The sequence below is a fragment of the Neofelis nebulosa genome, chromosome 10 (assembly GCF_028018385.1).
Source record: "Neofelis nebulosa isolate mNeoNeb1 chromosome 10, mNeoNeb1.pri, whole genome shotgun sequence".
Taxonomy (NCBI): Eukaryota; Metazoa; Chordata; class Mammalia; order Carnivora; family Felidae; genus Neofelis; species Neofelis nebulosa.
In genome coordinates, this window is record NC_080791.1 from 80,074,954 (window position 1) to 80,088,676 (window position 13,723).

Consider the following 13,723-nt stretch of genomic DNA (forward strand, 5'->3'; position numbering starts at 1 on the left):
CGATGAACCACACTGACGATTTGCAGATATTGAAGCATCCTTCATCAATAGAATAAATCCCACTTGATGATGGTATAGGATCTTTTTAATGTAGTTTTGAATTTGATTTGTAATATTTTGTTGAGAATTTTTGCATCTACGTTTATCAGGGATATTGGCCTGCAACTTTCTTTTTCTTGCAGCGTATTTGTCTGACTTTGGTATTAGGGTGATGTTGGCCTCATGAAATGAGTTTGCAAGCATTCACTTTTCTGTTTTTAGCAAGAGTTTGAGTAGGATCTGTATTAATTATTCATTAAGTTTTTGCTAGAAATCACCACTGAAGTCATCTGGTCCTAGACTGTGGTAAATCCAGGCAATGGAATATGAATCCACACCAAAAATAAATGAGCTATTAAGCCATGAAAAGACATGGAGGAAACATAAATGCATATTACTAAATGAAAGAAGCCAATCTGAAATAGATACGTAGTGTATGATTTCAACTATAGGACATTCTGGAAAAGGCAAAACTATGGAAAATATTAAAAGGACAGTGGTTTCCAGGGTTGAGGAAGGTAGGGATGAATAGGCAGAACACAGAGAATTTTTAGATCCATGAAAAGTACTCTGATAATGTAATGAGGGATATATGTTATTATACATTAGTCCAAACTAAAGGGTGAACCCTAATGAAAACTATGGACACTAGATGATTATGATGTGCTGCAGGTTTATCTTTCATAACATTTGTATCACTCTGGCATGTGATGTTGATAATGGGGAGGGCTCCACATGTGTGTGACAGGGACTATGTGAAAATATCTCTGTACCTCTCAATTTTGTTGTGAACCTAAAATTGCTCTAAAAATACAAAGTAAAAAAAAAAAAATGACAACAACCAAAAGGAAAAACATACTTCACTTTAGGTGTTCTTGACTTAATTTAGCAAGGCAATGGAGTACAGAGACCCTTCAATATTATATAAGTTTTCCAAGTCCTCAATTTATTTGTGTGCTAGTCCAGAATCTGAGTCCTCATTTTTTAACTCCAAAAACACATTATCTTCCCCGAAAGTCAGTTCCCATTCTGTATTAATTCATGAGACTCAACAAGGCTTCTTTCCACCAGGAGCATCTCACTGACATCAAAAGCCTATTTTAAGGAATGCGTGTTATTATGTTTAAATGTAAGCAGTTCATCAATTAAATACTACATTTTTGTATTTAAAGCATTTAACTTTTTATACTTTGTTACTCACACTGTTGAAGCAATGTATCATTTCCTCCAGTTGTTAAAAGTAATTAATATACACAGTATATTAATTAAACAAGTCTTTCCCTGTAGCAAAATTGAGATAACTTTAGTATTGATAAAGAAGTGGCCAAACCAGACACCCCAATTTTTTTATGTATTTTTAATTTTTTAAATATTTTTTTTTTATTTTTGAGAGAGAGAAAGAGAGTGCATGCAAGCAGGGGAGGGGTAGAGAGAGAGGGAGGGAGAGGGCCCAAAGCTGGCTCTGCACTGACAGCAGAGATCTCGATGCAGGGCTTGAACTCATGAGCTCTAAGATCATGACCTGAGCTGAAGTTGGATGCTTAACCAACTGAGCCACCCAGGCGCCCCATGATAGCCTGATTTATTAATATGTGGAAACAAGGGTATCCCTGGCAAACATATGGAAGAGAAAAGTTTCACTGTCATTCCTTTCCCTCAACTTTTTGTGACTTTAATAATTAATGAAGACCTTTCTATCATCTATCCAAACTAGCAAAAGCCCACAAACACAGATAGATGATTGATAGATAGATAAAACCTTTTATTTTGGATATATTCCTTGTCTCAGCCTTACCACCAAAATCTGGGAGCATTTTCACAAATGTACAGTACTTCCATGAGAAAATATTAAACATTATAATTTATTAATACACTACATATTTATATTTTTAAGAGGATATTGAACATCTACCCTAAAATGTAATCTCCATCATTGGTGGGCCTGGTATTATTCTTCTGAGCTTCTCTAGCTGGGTTAGCTTTCCATCCTGTTAGTTTCCATGCAAAACCTCTACCTAAACCCTTATGTTATGCTGTCAATTTTATTTTATTGATTTGACTCCTGTTTCATCCAGGCCTCTGTGATTACATGCAGCCAGCACTGACCCTTACCAAATTAAATAAAGGGGCTTTATTGGTAGAATCTCAGGAGCTCCTAATACCAAGGAAATGACAGAGGTAACATATCTGGGGATGGGCAGAAACAAAAGCTGCTTCAGAAGACTGGGAGTATGAACCATAAAATGGGTCTTATTGTAGAAACAACTTGGGCAAAGCACCCTATTGGAAAGAATGTAACCATTATAACCATTTATAGCCTCCTCTTAATGTAATCAATATTAAATTCTAAGAATGGAGATTTCATGACCTCACTTGGGTCATGTGCCAACATCTTGATAGATCAGGGAACTTGATATATAAAATAATTCCTTGGAAACACCATCCCATGAAAGGTAACCCCCCAGAATGAAATCAGGAGCTATTAGGAAGGTAGAAGACATGATGAACAGTTAATGAGGAGCTAATGGTAGCTCTTTGAGATCAAGAACTACGGTTTTAATGTTTGATCTCAGTTCCAAATACACCACTGTCACAGAATGGATGCACAATGAATGTTCACTCATGCTGCAAGAAGTAATTAAGATTGTCACATTTTGGAAAGATTTCTCTAAGCATAAATATCTCTATTCCTCTTGATTTAGTACCGATCTTTAATTCTTATTTTATTTTTTGTCCTAAGAAATGTATCTTAAATTAATAATGAAAAGAACAACAGAACTTAATGAGTGCAAAATGTGTACTAGCTTCAAAGGATGCAATAATGAATAAAGCATGATATCTTCCCTTCATGGGTTCCCAACCTACGAAGAGAGACAGATGTTTAAACCAATGACTAATATGATATGAGCTGTCTTGCAGACTGGTACCAAGAAGATTGATATTATCACAATATTATAACCTAAAATCCAGAACCACCAATATCCTTAACTGTAATATACATGTTTACAAGTTCATTATATGAAACATTATTTAGACATGTAAAGGAGAGTTATATCCTTATATTTATGTTTAGGAGATAAAGCATATATATCATCTGTGTAAAAACAGAATTAAATATGTCATGGGCACTATAATCATGACTATATAAAATACTCGTGTGGATATGGACAAAGACTGGAAGGCAACATTGAGAAGTAAAAGTAGTTATTGCTAGGATGATGGATGAGTTTTATACTTCAATTTCCTTTAATGCTGTTATGCAGTAAATAAATTTTCAAAGGTATGTTGGGACTGTTCATTCAATGATTTGATTGTTCAACAGAAACAAAATATGCTAAAATTTCTCCTTGCCTGTTAGTGGGATTTACTCTATCTTTTTGCAGTTGTGGTTTTTGCTGCGAAAGCCAGAGGAGACTCTCCTTCGCTATTCGTATTTATTTATTCCCCCTGTACTTTTTAACCTATTTCTTCAAACTGTCTGTAATCTGTAGGTTACAAAAAGTCCAGTAGGTTTTAGCTAGATTAAATGGCTCTTTTGATTCATGTTAACATTTTTAACATTGTTACTGAATAGCACCTATCTATTTAAGGGTCACAAGTGCTTTAAACCCTCCTTGCTACAAACCTACTTTTTCACCACGTTTCTCTATTTCTGTAGAATTTTTCAATTCTGTAGGTTCTAATCATTGCTCTCGACAAAGAGCAATCTCTTTTTGATAGCCAGAGCACTTCAGTTTGGCATCTGTTACCATCTACTTGATCGATATCTATCGTTTCTTTCTTGGTTTCCACACCCTATGTTCTCTTCCATTTTTGCCTTTATGCTGCTGCTGCACCATGCTCACAGAGCTCTGGCCATTTTATATGCTTGCTTTAAAATATCAAATGAACTTTCATTTGGCTACTAAACTGAAATACATACTTTGCTGCTCAATTTTGGAATTTCCTTGCTACTTGTGGCATTTTTCTTGTGCTCACTCTACTGCTACCCTATAAAGCAACAGAGCAACAGGTGGGTCTTCTTCCTACATATCTTTGCTTGTACCGTTCCCTTCACCTGGAATGTTCTCCTTCATTCTTCCCTTAATCACTCAGGGCTTGTGCCCTCTTTTATTAATCTTTGTGTAAATTCTGTGAAGACAGAAACAATACCTTTTCATCTTTCTATCCACCAAAAACATCTAACACAGAGTACTGGCTTATTCAAAGACATTTTGTTTACCTGTTTAAGTTTCTTATCTTAAGTAAGGTATAGAGGGGAGATCAGAAGATAGGGGTCTTAAATAAGGAAGAAGAGGAGAGAAAGGTGGACTAAGAGAGGGGAAATACTTGCTGTCTTCTGGATCTCTTACAATGAAATTCAATTCCTTTAAGTATAAAGAAATAAGAATTTCATTTACTTACTTTATTTATCTGTTGTTTGTTTGTTTGCTTGTTTTTACCATTACATGTAAAGCCCAGCATTTGGGTAACTTAATATAGGGACTATTTTAGTCAACGAAGGTGCTTTATTTTCTGTTGTTTCTCTAATGCACTACTAGTTTTGATTTTTTTTGTTTGATATTCTACTAGTTTTATTAAATATTTTTTGTATTTTAAAATACAAAATACAAATTCTACTAGTTTTATTAAACATTTTTGTATTATTAAAGTATTACTTTTGTAAGAAAGTTCCCCTGCTAAGGAATGAAACTGCCTATGGAAAACCATGGCAGTGTTGTGCAGAGAGTAGCAAAGAGAAAATCTGAGTGGGTTCTTGGGCACTTTGATCAGACCATATCTTTGTCTTTATCTTCCTGGGTCCCCAAAGGTTAGAACCCTCTTTTCTTTTTCCTCTGTGATCCACTGAGATCACAGTTTCAGATCCAAGCCAGTTAGCATTCACTGAGTTTAGTTTTTGTCTATCCTACAATAGTACCCTCGTAGATTGATGAGCCTAACAGCATATTCAAATCAGCTTTGCCCAAGAAATGCACTTTCAGTGGAAAAATCTCAGACCAACCTATAGGGATATTTACATATATTAATTATGAATACCCTTCCCTGGACAGAGCCTGAAAAACTGGCTTTAAAAAAATTTTAGTGTTCCTAAAGAGATGAATTTTAAAATCATATTTAAGGTTTCCAGAGATATGAAGCAGTGCTTAATTAATTAGTAAAGCATTGATGTAAATGCAATGCTCTATACAGTGAGCTGTTATGGAGCATTTTCTTTCTTATTGAGAATATGATGTGTGTACTTATACTTCTCAGATATACTTGGAGTTAAAATATAAGAAAAGAGAGGATTCCTGCTTTTTGTGGAACTATTAACCTTAAAATAAAAACTTAATATTCAAGAAATAAATATTTCCAGTGGGAAAATCATACCATTGGACCTCACTAATACAAAATTGAACTTATTTTATTTGCTTACAATGTTTAAGGTCTGAGATATATACAGATTTCCATTGTATTCTTTTCCCTTGAGTGTGGTGTTGCCATTTTATCATATTTTATAATAGTCACATGGATCTATTTGTTGAACCTACTTCTCTCTCTCCTTTTCTCTAGCCTCAACAAACCTTTACTGGAAGCAATGAGAGCTCTCAAATTGAGACAACAAAGGAAGAAAATCTGAACACTACTGAGTGCAATCCTCTAAGTGTAAGAATAAGTTAAAGTGGTTTTCATGTATTCAACATGAAATAGACATTTAACAGTTCTAGTTCATGCCACCATGAAGCTTTCTATTTCTATGTAATATCTACTAAATGTTGTACTTTTTTATTATTTTTAATTTTTTTTTACATTTTATTTATTTTTGATATAGAGAGACAGAGCACAAGTGGGGGAGGGGCAGAGAGACACGGAGACACAAAATCCGAAGCAGGCTCCAGGCTCTGAGCTGTCAGCACAGAGCCCAATGCGAGGCTCGAACTCACAAACTGCAAGATCATGACCTGAGCCAAAGTCAGACGCTTAACTGACTGAGCCACCCAGGCACCCCTAAACATTGTACTTTAAAATGTGAAAAAGCAGATGTCCTTTGGATGTCAGTGAAGTGTAGGTATTCTATTAGGAAATGTAATAGACTCTCAGGAGTACTATGTAAGTAAGGGGAAGTAAGGGGAACTAAGGGGGTGACCACAGGCTCCAGAACATGCCCATTCCCATGACCACATGACAAAAAGCTGTTAAAATCTTTAAAACAAACAAACAAAAAACCCGAGGATGTGATTCAATAGTATTCTGCCTGTAAAACAAATGAACCCAGCATTACAAAGACATTACATTGAAGGAAGAGAGATTCCTTTTTTTTAAAGCTTATTTATTTACTCTATATATATCACAGAGTGATATATATATATATATATATATATATAGAGAGAGAGAGAGAGAGAGAGAGAAAGAGAGAGAGAGAGAGAGAAAGCATGAGTGGGGGAGAAGAGCAGATGGAAAGAGAAAGAGAGAGAGAGAGAGAGAGAGAATCTCAGGCTCCATGCTCAGCATGGAGCACGAGGTGGGGCTCAATCTCATTTACTCTGAGATCATGACATAAGCCGAAATCAAGGGTCAGATGCTTAACCAACTGAGCCACCCAAGGGCCCCAAGAAAATAGATTCTTAACCTTCAGATGATAATAGCGAATATGTAATTTTGTGCTATGGGTGTTTTTTTTACTCATAATAATGTAATGAAATTTTAATTCTGGGACTTTGGCACACTTACAGACCTATAATGCCTGGATTTGAGAAACAGCAAATGACAATTGTGTTGAGTAGATTCAAAGTTAGGCTTTAATCTAGGTGACAGAATGAAAAGTATTGCTGAAACTATTCATGATTGAAAAGAGATCCGGCTACTGAAAGGAAATAAAGCAGAAGAGACACATAAGTTAACCAAGTCTATCTCTTTTTCTTCTATTGGCCGCTAATGTGAATTTAGAAAGATGAGTTTCTCAACAATTTTGCCTTCAACTCTCATATTTAAACATGTACCAATTTAGAACATAATAAAACTAATGAGAAGTAAAAATGAAATTCTTCCAAAGGAAGAAGAAGGTAGGGAGGCTTTTGGCTGGAAGGAACCTTTTGATGAAGACAGGTCTCTAACAGTGTGAGCAAACGTGCAGAAACAAGAAACCATCGGAATAAAATTACTAGAGAATAGAGTGCAGACAGTGGTGGGATCTATGCCTAAAAGGATAATTTGGGACTTAAATGTGAGAGATCCTGGATTCCCATGCTCTAAGGAGTTTGGTTTGAATTAAGGTTGTAGTTCAGGTTTTTAGATATCTGTGTCCAATTAAGTTATGAGACCATAGGATTAATGGTCCTAACACATAGGAGTGTGTTTTTATTTCTTGATGTATTTTCTTAAAACTACCAAAAAAATAATTTTGCCACATAGGCATATACCAAATCATTAGACTGTACACTTAAAACTGGGTTATATCTTGGGATGCCTGAGCAGCTCAGTCGGTTGAGTGTTTGACTTCAGCTTAGGTCATGATCTCATGGTTCATGGGTTCGAGCCCCACGTCAGGCTCTGTGCTGACAACTCAGAGCCTGGAGCCTGCTCCTGCTTGTGCTCTGTCTCTCTCTGTCTGTAGAAAATAAATAAAAATAAATGTTAAAAATAAAAAAAATACTGGGTTATATCTTAATGATATATATGAATTTTTTTAAAAAGAAGGAAAAGAATCTTGGAAGCAGAACACTTATGAGTAATGCTCAGGCTTGATCCTTCAAGGTACTGCTTTGAGCTCTTATATTAGGAGGAATTCAGTTGCCTTATTCCTGCCTCTGTACTGACATATGTGTGCCTTGAGCAAACCATTCTTGTAATGAGGTGGCCAAAGTATCTACAAGGACAAAGAACAGGGCTTCGTTAAGCCTACCAAACAAACAAGCAAAATGTTCCCACTGGAGACAAAGCTGAAAAGTTCTGCGTATTGTGCCAAGGCTCCCCAAAACAACATTCTGGTCTACTTTTCTTATCAAGAGTGAGACCTACCCAAAGTTATAAATTGTTTTTTGTTGTTTTTTGTTTGTTTGTTTCACTTTCCTAGTTTTATTGTCCTTTTTGGTTTTTTTTTTTTTTTTTTTTTTTTTGTCACTGGCAATTCCTTTCCCTTCAAAAGTCTCATAAGCCGCTACTACCTGTTTGCAGGTCCCAATCTGAGTCCCTTCAAAAATCTGCGTCCACCTGCACCAAGATGAATGGTCTGTCTCTAACCTGGCCTCAGTCTAGATTTTAGTCTTGGAGCTTCTACTTCCAAGAAGTTACACTTTGTAGTGCACAGAGTGTTCAATATTCACAGGCTGTAGACTCACTTACCTTTAAAGGCTGTGTGAGTAATGTAGATGAGTAAAATACACCAGATGTAAGCAGTAGGAATTAGTGGCACTGCTGTGAACATCAATTTTCAAATTTTACACCTACAGTTCTTAGCTGCCCTCACAATAGTATCACCTCAAGAGTTCTTTAAAATACTGATGCCTGGAATTGACATCCGGAAAATTAATTCAACATCTTGGTATGTGGGGTATAGACATGAGTTATATTTATTTTTTCAATTACTCCAGTGACTCTAATGTGCAATCCAGTTTTAGTATCAATGTATTTCACATGTAAGTGATCATAAACATCATGTGGAGAGCTTTTAAAAATTAAGATTCTGACAAATTCTTCAGGAAATTTTAAATGAATAGGACTAAATGTAACCTGTATTTGTTTTGTTTCGTTTTGCTTTGTTTTGTTTTGTTTTGTTTTGTTTACATGGATCTGGCAACCCTCTTCCCAATCCAGGTGATTCTGAGGCAGATGGCCTATGAGCTATAATGTGCAAAACCTTGGCTTAGATAACACATAATCCCTTTAGTATGTTGTTTAATAATGGATTTTCTGCTTCTCCTGCTCTGTTATATTTACCTTCTAAAAAGGGCAATGCTTAAGTAAGGCTCTCTAATTTAAATGATGAAAGACTGTGGTGTGACTTTTGAGAGTGGGTAGGAGAGATCCATCCGCAAACCCTTCATTTATCAGTAACCATGTACTGATGTAGGACTGTGGAACTGAGCAGGAAACTGATGTGTGATTTCATCTGTTGCTAAGGTCTCCATGAGAAATTTAGTGGACCGTCATCACCCAAGCAACAGTAACCAGAGTATGATTAATCTTACGCATGGAGAGCTCTGTAGTTCCCTTGCAGGGATTCCCCAATGCTAAGAGACTTCTTCAACCTTACAGAAAGAAAGTACGGGGACCTTTGGATCTATGAAAAGTATTGTTACTCAGCTTGTCTAAAAACACCAAGAATATTCTTATTTGTGTTGAATATCATGAAATGTGTTTGCTTCCATTTTAATACTGCAATATGAAAATAACTTCAACTTGACTCTAACAAAGCTGGAGACTCAGCTTTAATGTGGGCTGCTTTAATTTAATGCCCAAATGAGGTATCCAAACATAATTTCATAGAGTAAAAACAAAATAAATGTATCCATTTCTGGGAAAGGGGTTAACTGTATTTTCTGTTGTAAGATAGTTATATTAGGCAGAATTATGGCCTCCTTATTGTCTTTATTTGGCAATTAAGTATGGTATAAAAGTGATGCATATGGGTCACAAATTAACAAGGGGTAAATTTGTGATGGTTAATTTTATGTGTCAACATGCCCAGAGAGCTGGTAAAACATTATTTCTGGGGATGTCTGACAGGATGTTCCCGGAAGAGATTAGCATTGAATCAGTAGATGAAGTAAAGAGGATTGGGCAGGAATTCTCTAATCCCTTGAGGGCCCACATAGAACAAAATGATGAAAGAAGTGTGAATTATTTCTTTCTTGAGTTGGCACATGCGTCTTCTGCTGCTCGCCCCCGACCTCAAAGCTCTTGGATCTTGGCCCTTGCAACTCTGGGACTTAGACCAGCAGCATCCCCCTGACTTCCCCAGTGGAAGTTACATCCTCAGCTCCCCGCGTACTTGAGAGTTGGATTGATATACCACCGGTTTTCCTGATTCTCCAGCCTGCAGAGGGCATTATCATGGTGTATCTCAGCCTTCATAATCGCATGAGCCAAGCCCCATAATAAATCCCCTTATATACGGATGTGTATATCCTGTTTCTTCCTCTGAAGAATACTAATGCAGTTACTTTCTCATACTTATATCCTGCATATTTTGGATATATTTTGAAATAACTGGCATCTGCATCTTATGGGAGTTGTCTTTAATCAAAGATTAGTCAGTGTAACTTAAGATTTATAAAATAAAATAAAGTGGATGGTAGTTTTTAAGGTAAAATTTCATTTTAGTGGCCTTATTTGGCAAAATTAATGGTTGGCAGTTTTATCCCCATATCTTTTTTTTTTAATTTGTGTTCTACTCTATGAAATTCAAAAATCTAGAGACTACCAAATAAGGACATTTTAAAAATAATGAAAGTATGATAAAATAGGGACCTCAATGAAGCCAGTGACAGAAATAGTTAAGAAAAAGAAGTCAACAGAATATCAAAATGAGAAATCCATACGACTTTGTGATTAAGTGAAGATGCAGAAATAAAGATAAATGTCTAATACGGACCCCAATTTTGATGCTAATTAATGAGGACAATTACATTGTTGTTCTCAGATAAAGTACAGGGGGGAAAGTTTAAGTTAATTTTTGTCCATTTACTTGTAAACAGATAAGGCTCATGTTCTCTTAAAAACTAAAATGAGGGGCGCCTGGGTGGCGCAGTCGGTTGAGCGTCCGACTTCAGCCAGGTCACGATCTCGCGGTCCGTGAGTTCGAGCCCCGCGTCAGGCTCTGGGCTGATGGCTCGGAGCCTGGAGCCTGTTTCCGATTCTGTGTCTCCCTCTCTCTCTGCCCCTCCCCCGTTCATGCTCTGTCTCTCTCTGTCCCAAAAATAAATAAAAAATGTTAAAAAAAAAAAAAAAAAAAAAAACTAAAATGAATAAGATGCCTGGGTAGTTTAGTCAGTTAAGTGTCCGACTTCAGCTCAGGTCATGATCTCGCAGTCCGTGAGTTCGAGTCCCTCAACGGGCTCTGTGCTGACAGCTCAGAACCTGGAGGCTGTTTCGGATTCTGTGTCTCCCTCTCTCTCTGACCCTCCCTCATTCATGCTCTGTCTCTCTCTGTCTCAAAAATAAATAAAGATTAAAAAAAATTTTTTTAAAAACTAAAATGATTAAACATGTACATTACAGCTAATTTATTTATTACAAATTATGATCGTTTTTAAGAAACAACTTTATTGAGGTATAATTTGCATACCATACAGTCACACATTTTTAAGTGTGTATTTCAATTATTCATGAAATTTATTGAGTTGTACAGCCATTAACACAGTCCAGTATTAGAACATTTCCATCTCTCTACTAAGATCCCCATGCCTTTTGTACAGTTAATCTGTTCTCAACCTCAGCCCAGACAGACACTAACCTAGTTCTTATCTGTATAGGTTTGTCTTTTTGTAAATCATATATAAGTTCATCATATAATATGTAGTATTTTGCATGCACTTCCTTCACATAGTGTAATGATTTTGGGGCTCATACATGTTTTAATACCTATCAGTGGTTTGTTTCTTTTTATTGCTGAATAAGATCCATTGTACAATTATACTGCATTTTCTTTATCCATTCACCAGTTGATACCTTTTGGATTTTTCTACTTTTTGGCCATTATGAATAGTGATGCTACAAATATTCGCATAAATAGCGTTGTGTGGACATATGTTTTAATTTCTTTTAAGTAGATACCTAGAAATGGAATGGAATATAGTTTTTTCTTGAATTTTTAAGAAACAAATGAATTTCCAAAGTGTGTGCACTGTAAATGCAAAATGTTTGCATTTACAACCTAATCAGTAATGTATAGAGTTCCATTTACTCCACATCTTTGTCACTATATGTTATTATCTGAATTTTTGCTTAGGAGGCAAATTCTAGTGAGTGTGAAGTCAAATTTCATTATAGATTTAATTGTTAATTCCCTAATGGTTAATAATATTGAGCACATTTTCATATACTTATTAGCAACTCATATATTTTCTTTGGTGAAATATCTACTCAAAATTTTTCCCCATATTTTGGTTGTGCTGTTTCTCTTCTTAATGTTGAGTGGTAAGATTCCTTATGTATTCTGGATATAATCCTTTGCCAGATATATGACTTAAAAATATTTCTCTCAGTATGTTTTGTATCTCTTCATTTTCTTTTATTTATTTATTTTAACAGAGAGAGAGAGAATGAATGCATGCAAGCAGGGGAGGAGCAGAGAGAGAGAGAGAGGGAGAGAGAGAATCCTAAGCAGGTTCCAGGTTATCAGAATAAAGTCTGAAGCACGACTTGGTCTCAGAGGCTTGACCTGAGCCAAAATCAAGAGTGAGACGCTTAAGCAACTGAGCTACCCAGGCACCTCTTAACTTTTCATTTTCTTAATGGTATCTTTTAGAAAGTAATTAATAGACTTTTTTTTAGTACGGTTTTAGATTTACAGAATAATTGAGCAATAGTAAATAGAGTTCCATATAGCAACCAGCTGTATTTCTGTAATTGACTTGCTGCTTAATTCCATTACAATCTGATGGCATAGTTTGCATTTGTTCAGGTGTGTTTTATGGCCCACAATAGAGTCTACATTGGTAACTATTCCATGTGACCTTGAGAAGAATGTGTATTTCTCCTGTTTGATGAAAAATTCTATAATTGTCAGTTAGGTCCAGTTGATTTATGATGTTGTTCAGATCAACTATATTCTTACAGGTTATCTGCCTGCATGATCTATCAATTAGTGATAGAGAGGGTTGAGGTCTCCATCTATAATAATGGATAGGCCTATTTCTATCAAAATTATTTATTTTTTACTATTGACTTCTGTGAGTTCCTTATATATATTGGATATTAACCACTTATTAGGTAACTGGTTTAAAAATGTTTCTTCCCACTCCATAGGCTGCCTCTTCATTTGTTTGTTATTTTGCTGTGCAGAAGCTTTTAAGTTTGATGTTGTCCCACCTGTTAATTTTTGCTTTTGTTGCTTGTGCTTTTGATGTCATATCCATGAAATTGTTGCCGACACAAATGTCAGAGTTTTTCCCTGTTTTCTTCTAGGAGTTTTCTAGTCAGGGCTTACATTTAAATCTTTAATCTATTTCAAGTTAATTTTTGTGAGTGGTGTGAAATAAGGGCCCAGTTTTATTATCATAATATACTTTGAAATCAGCAAGTGTGATATCGTCACCCTCGTTCTTGTTTCTCAAGATAGCTTTGGCTATTTGAGATCTTTTGTGGGTTCATTTGAATTTTAGGATGGTTTTTCCTTTTTCTGCAAAAACAGACATTGGAATCATAAAGGAAATTACAGTGAATCTATAGATAGCTGTACATAGCATGGAAATATTATTAGCAATATTTATTCTTCTAATCCAAGAAAACAGAGAATCTGTCCATTGATTGGTGCCTTCTTCAATTTCTTTCATTAGTGTCTTATCATTTTAGTGTATAACTCAGTCACATCCTTGGTTAAATTTCTTCCTAATCATTTTTTGTTTTAGATGCTGTTATACAAGAGATTGTTTTCATTATTTTCTTTTTTTCCCATTTTTTTTCAAGTTTTTTATTTAAATTCCAGTTAGTTAACACACAGTGTAATATTAATTTCTGGTATAGAATTTAGTGATTCATCACT

At 35.5% G+C, this 13,723-nt stretch overlaps 1 protein-coding gene across 4 annotated transcripts in view; it reads left to right on the forward strand.

Annotated features, from left to right (window-relative positions):
* Window positions 1-13,723, forward strand: part of LUZP2 (leucine zipper protein 2) — a 502,146-nt gene that overhangs the window by 465,206 nt on the left and 23,217 nt on the right. For 3 of the 4 annotated variants that reach the window (XM_058688487.1, XM_058688483.1, XM_058688486.1), the window contains exon 10: window positions 5,593-5,685. The exons of the other annotated variant lie outside the window; for it this stretch is intronic. In XM_058688487.1, the coding sequence (XP_058544470.1) occupies window positions 5,593-5,685 (93 nt within the window). The remainder of the gene's footprint in view (window positions 1-5,592; window positions 5,686-13,723) is intronic. 4 annotated transcript variants of the gene reach the window in all.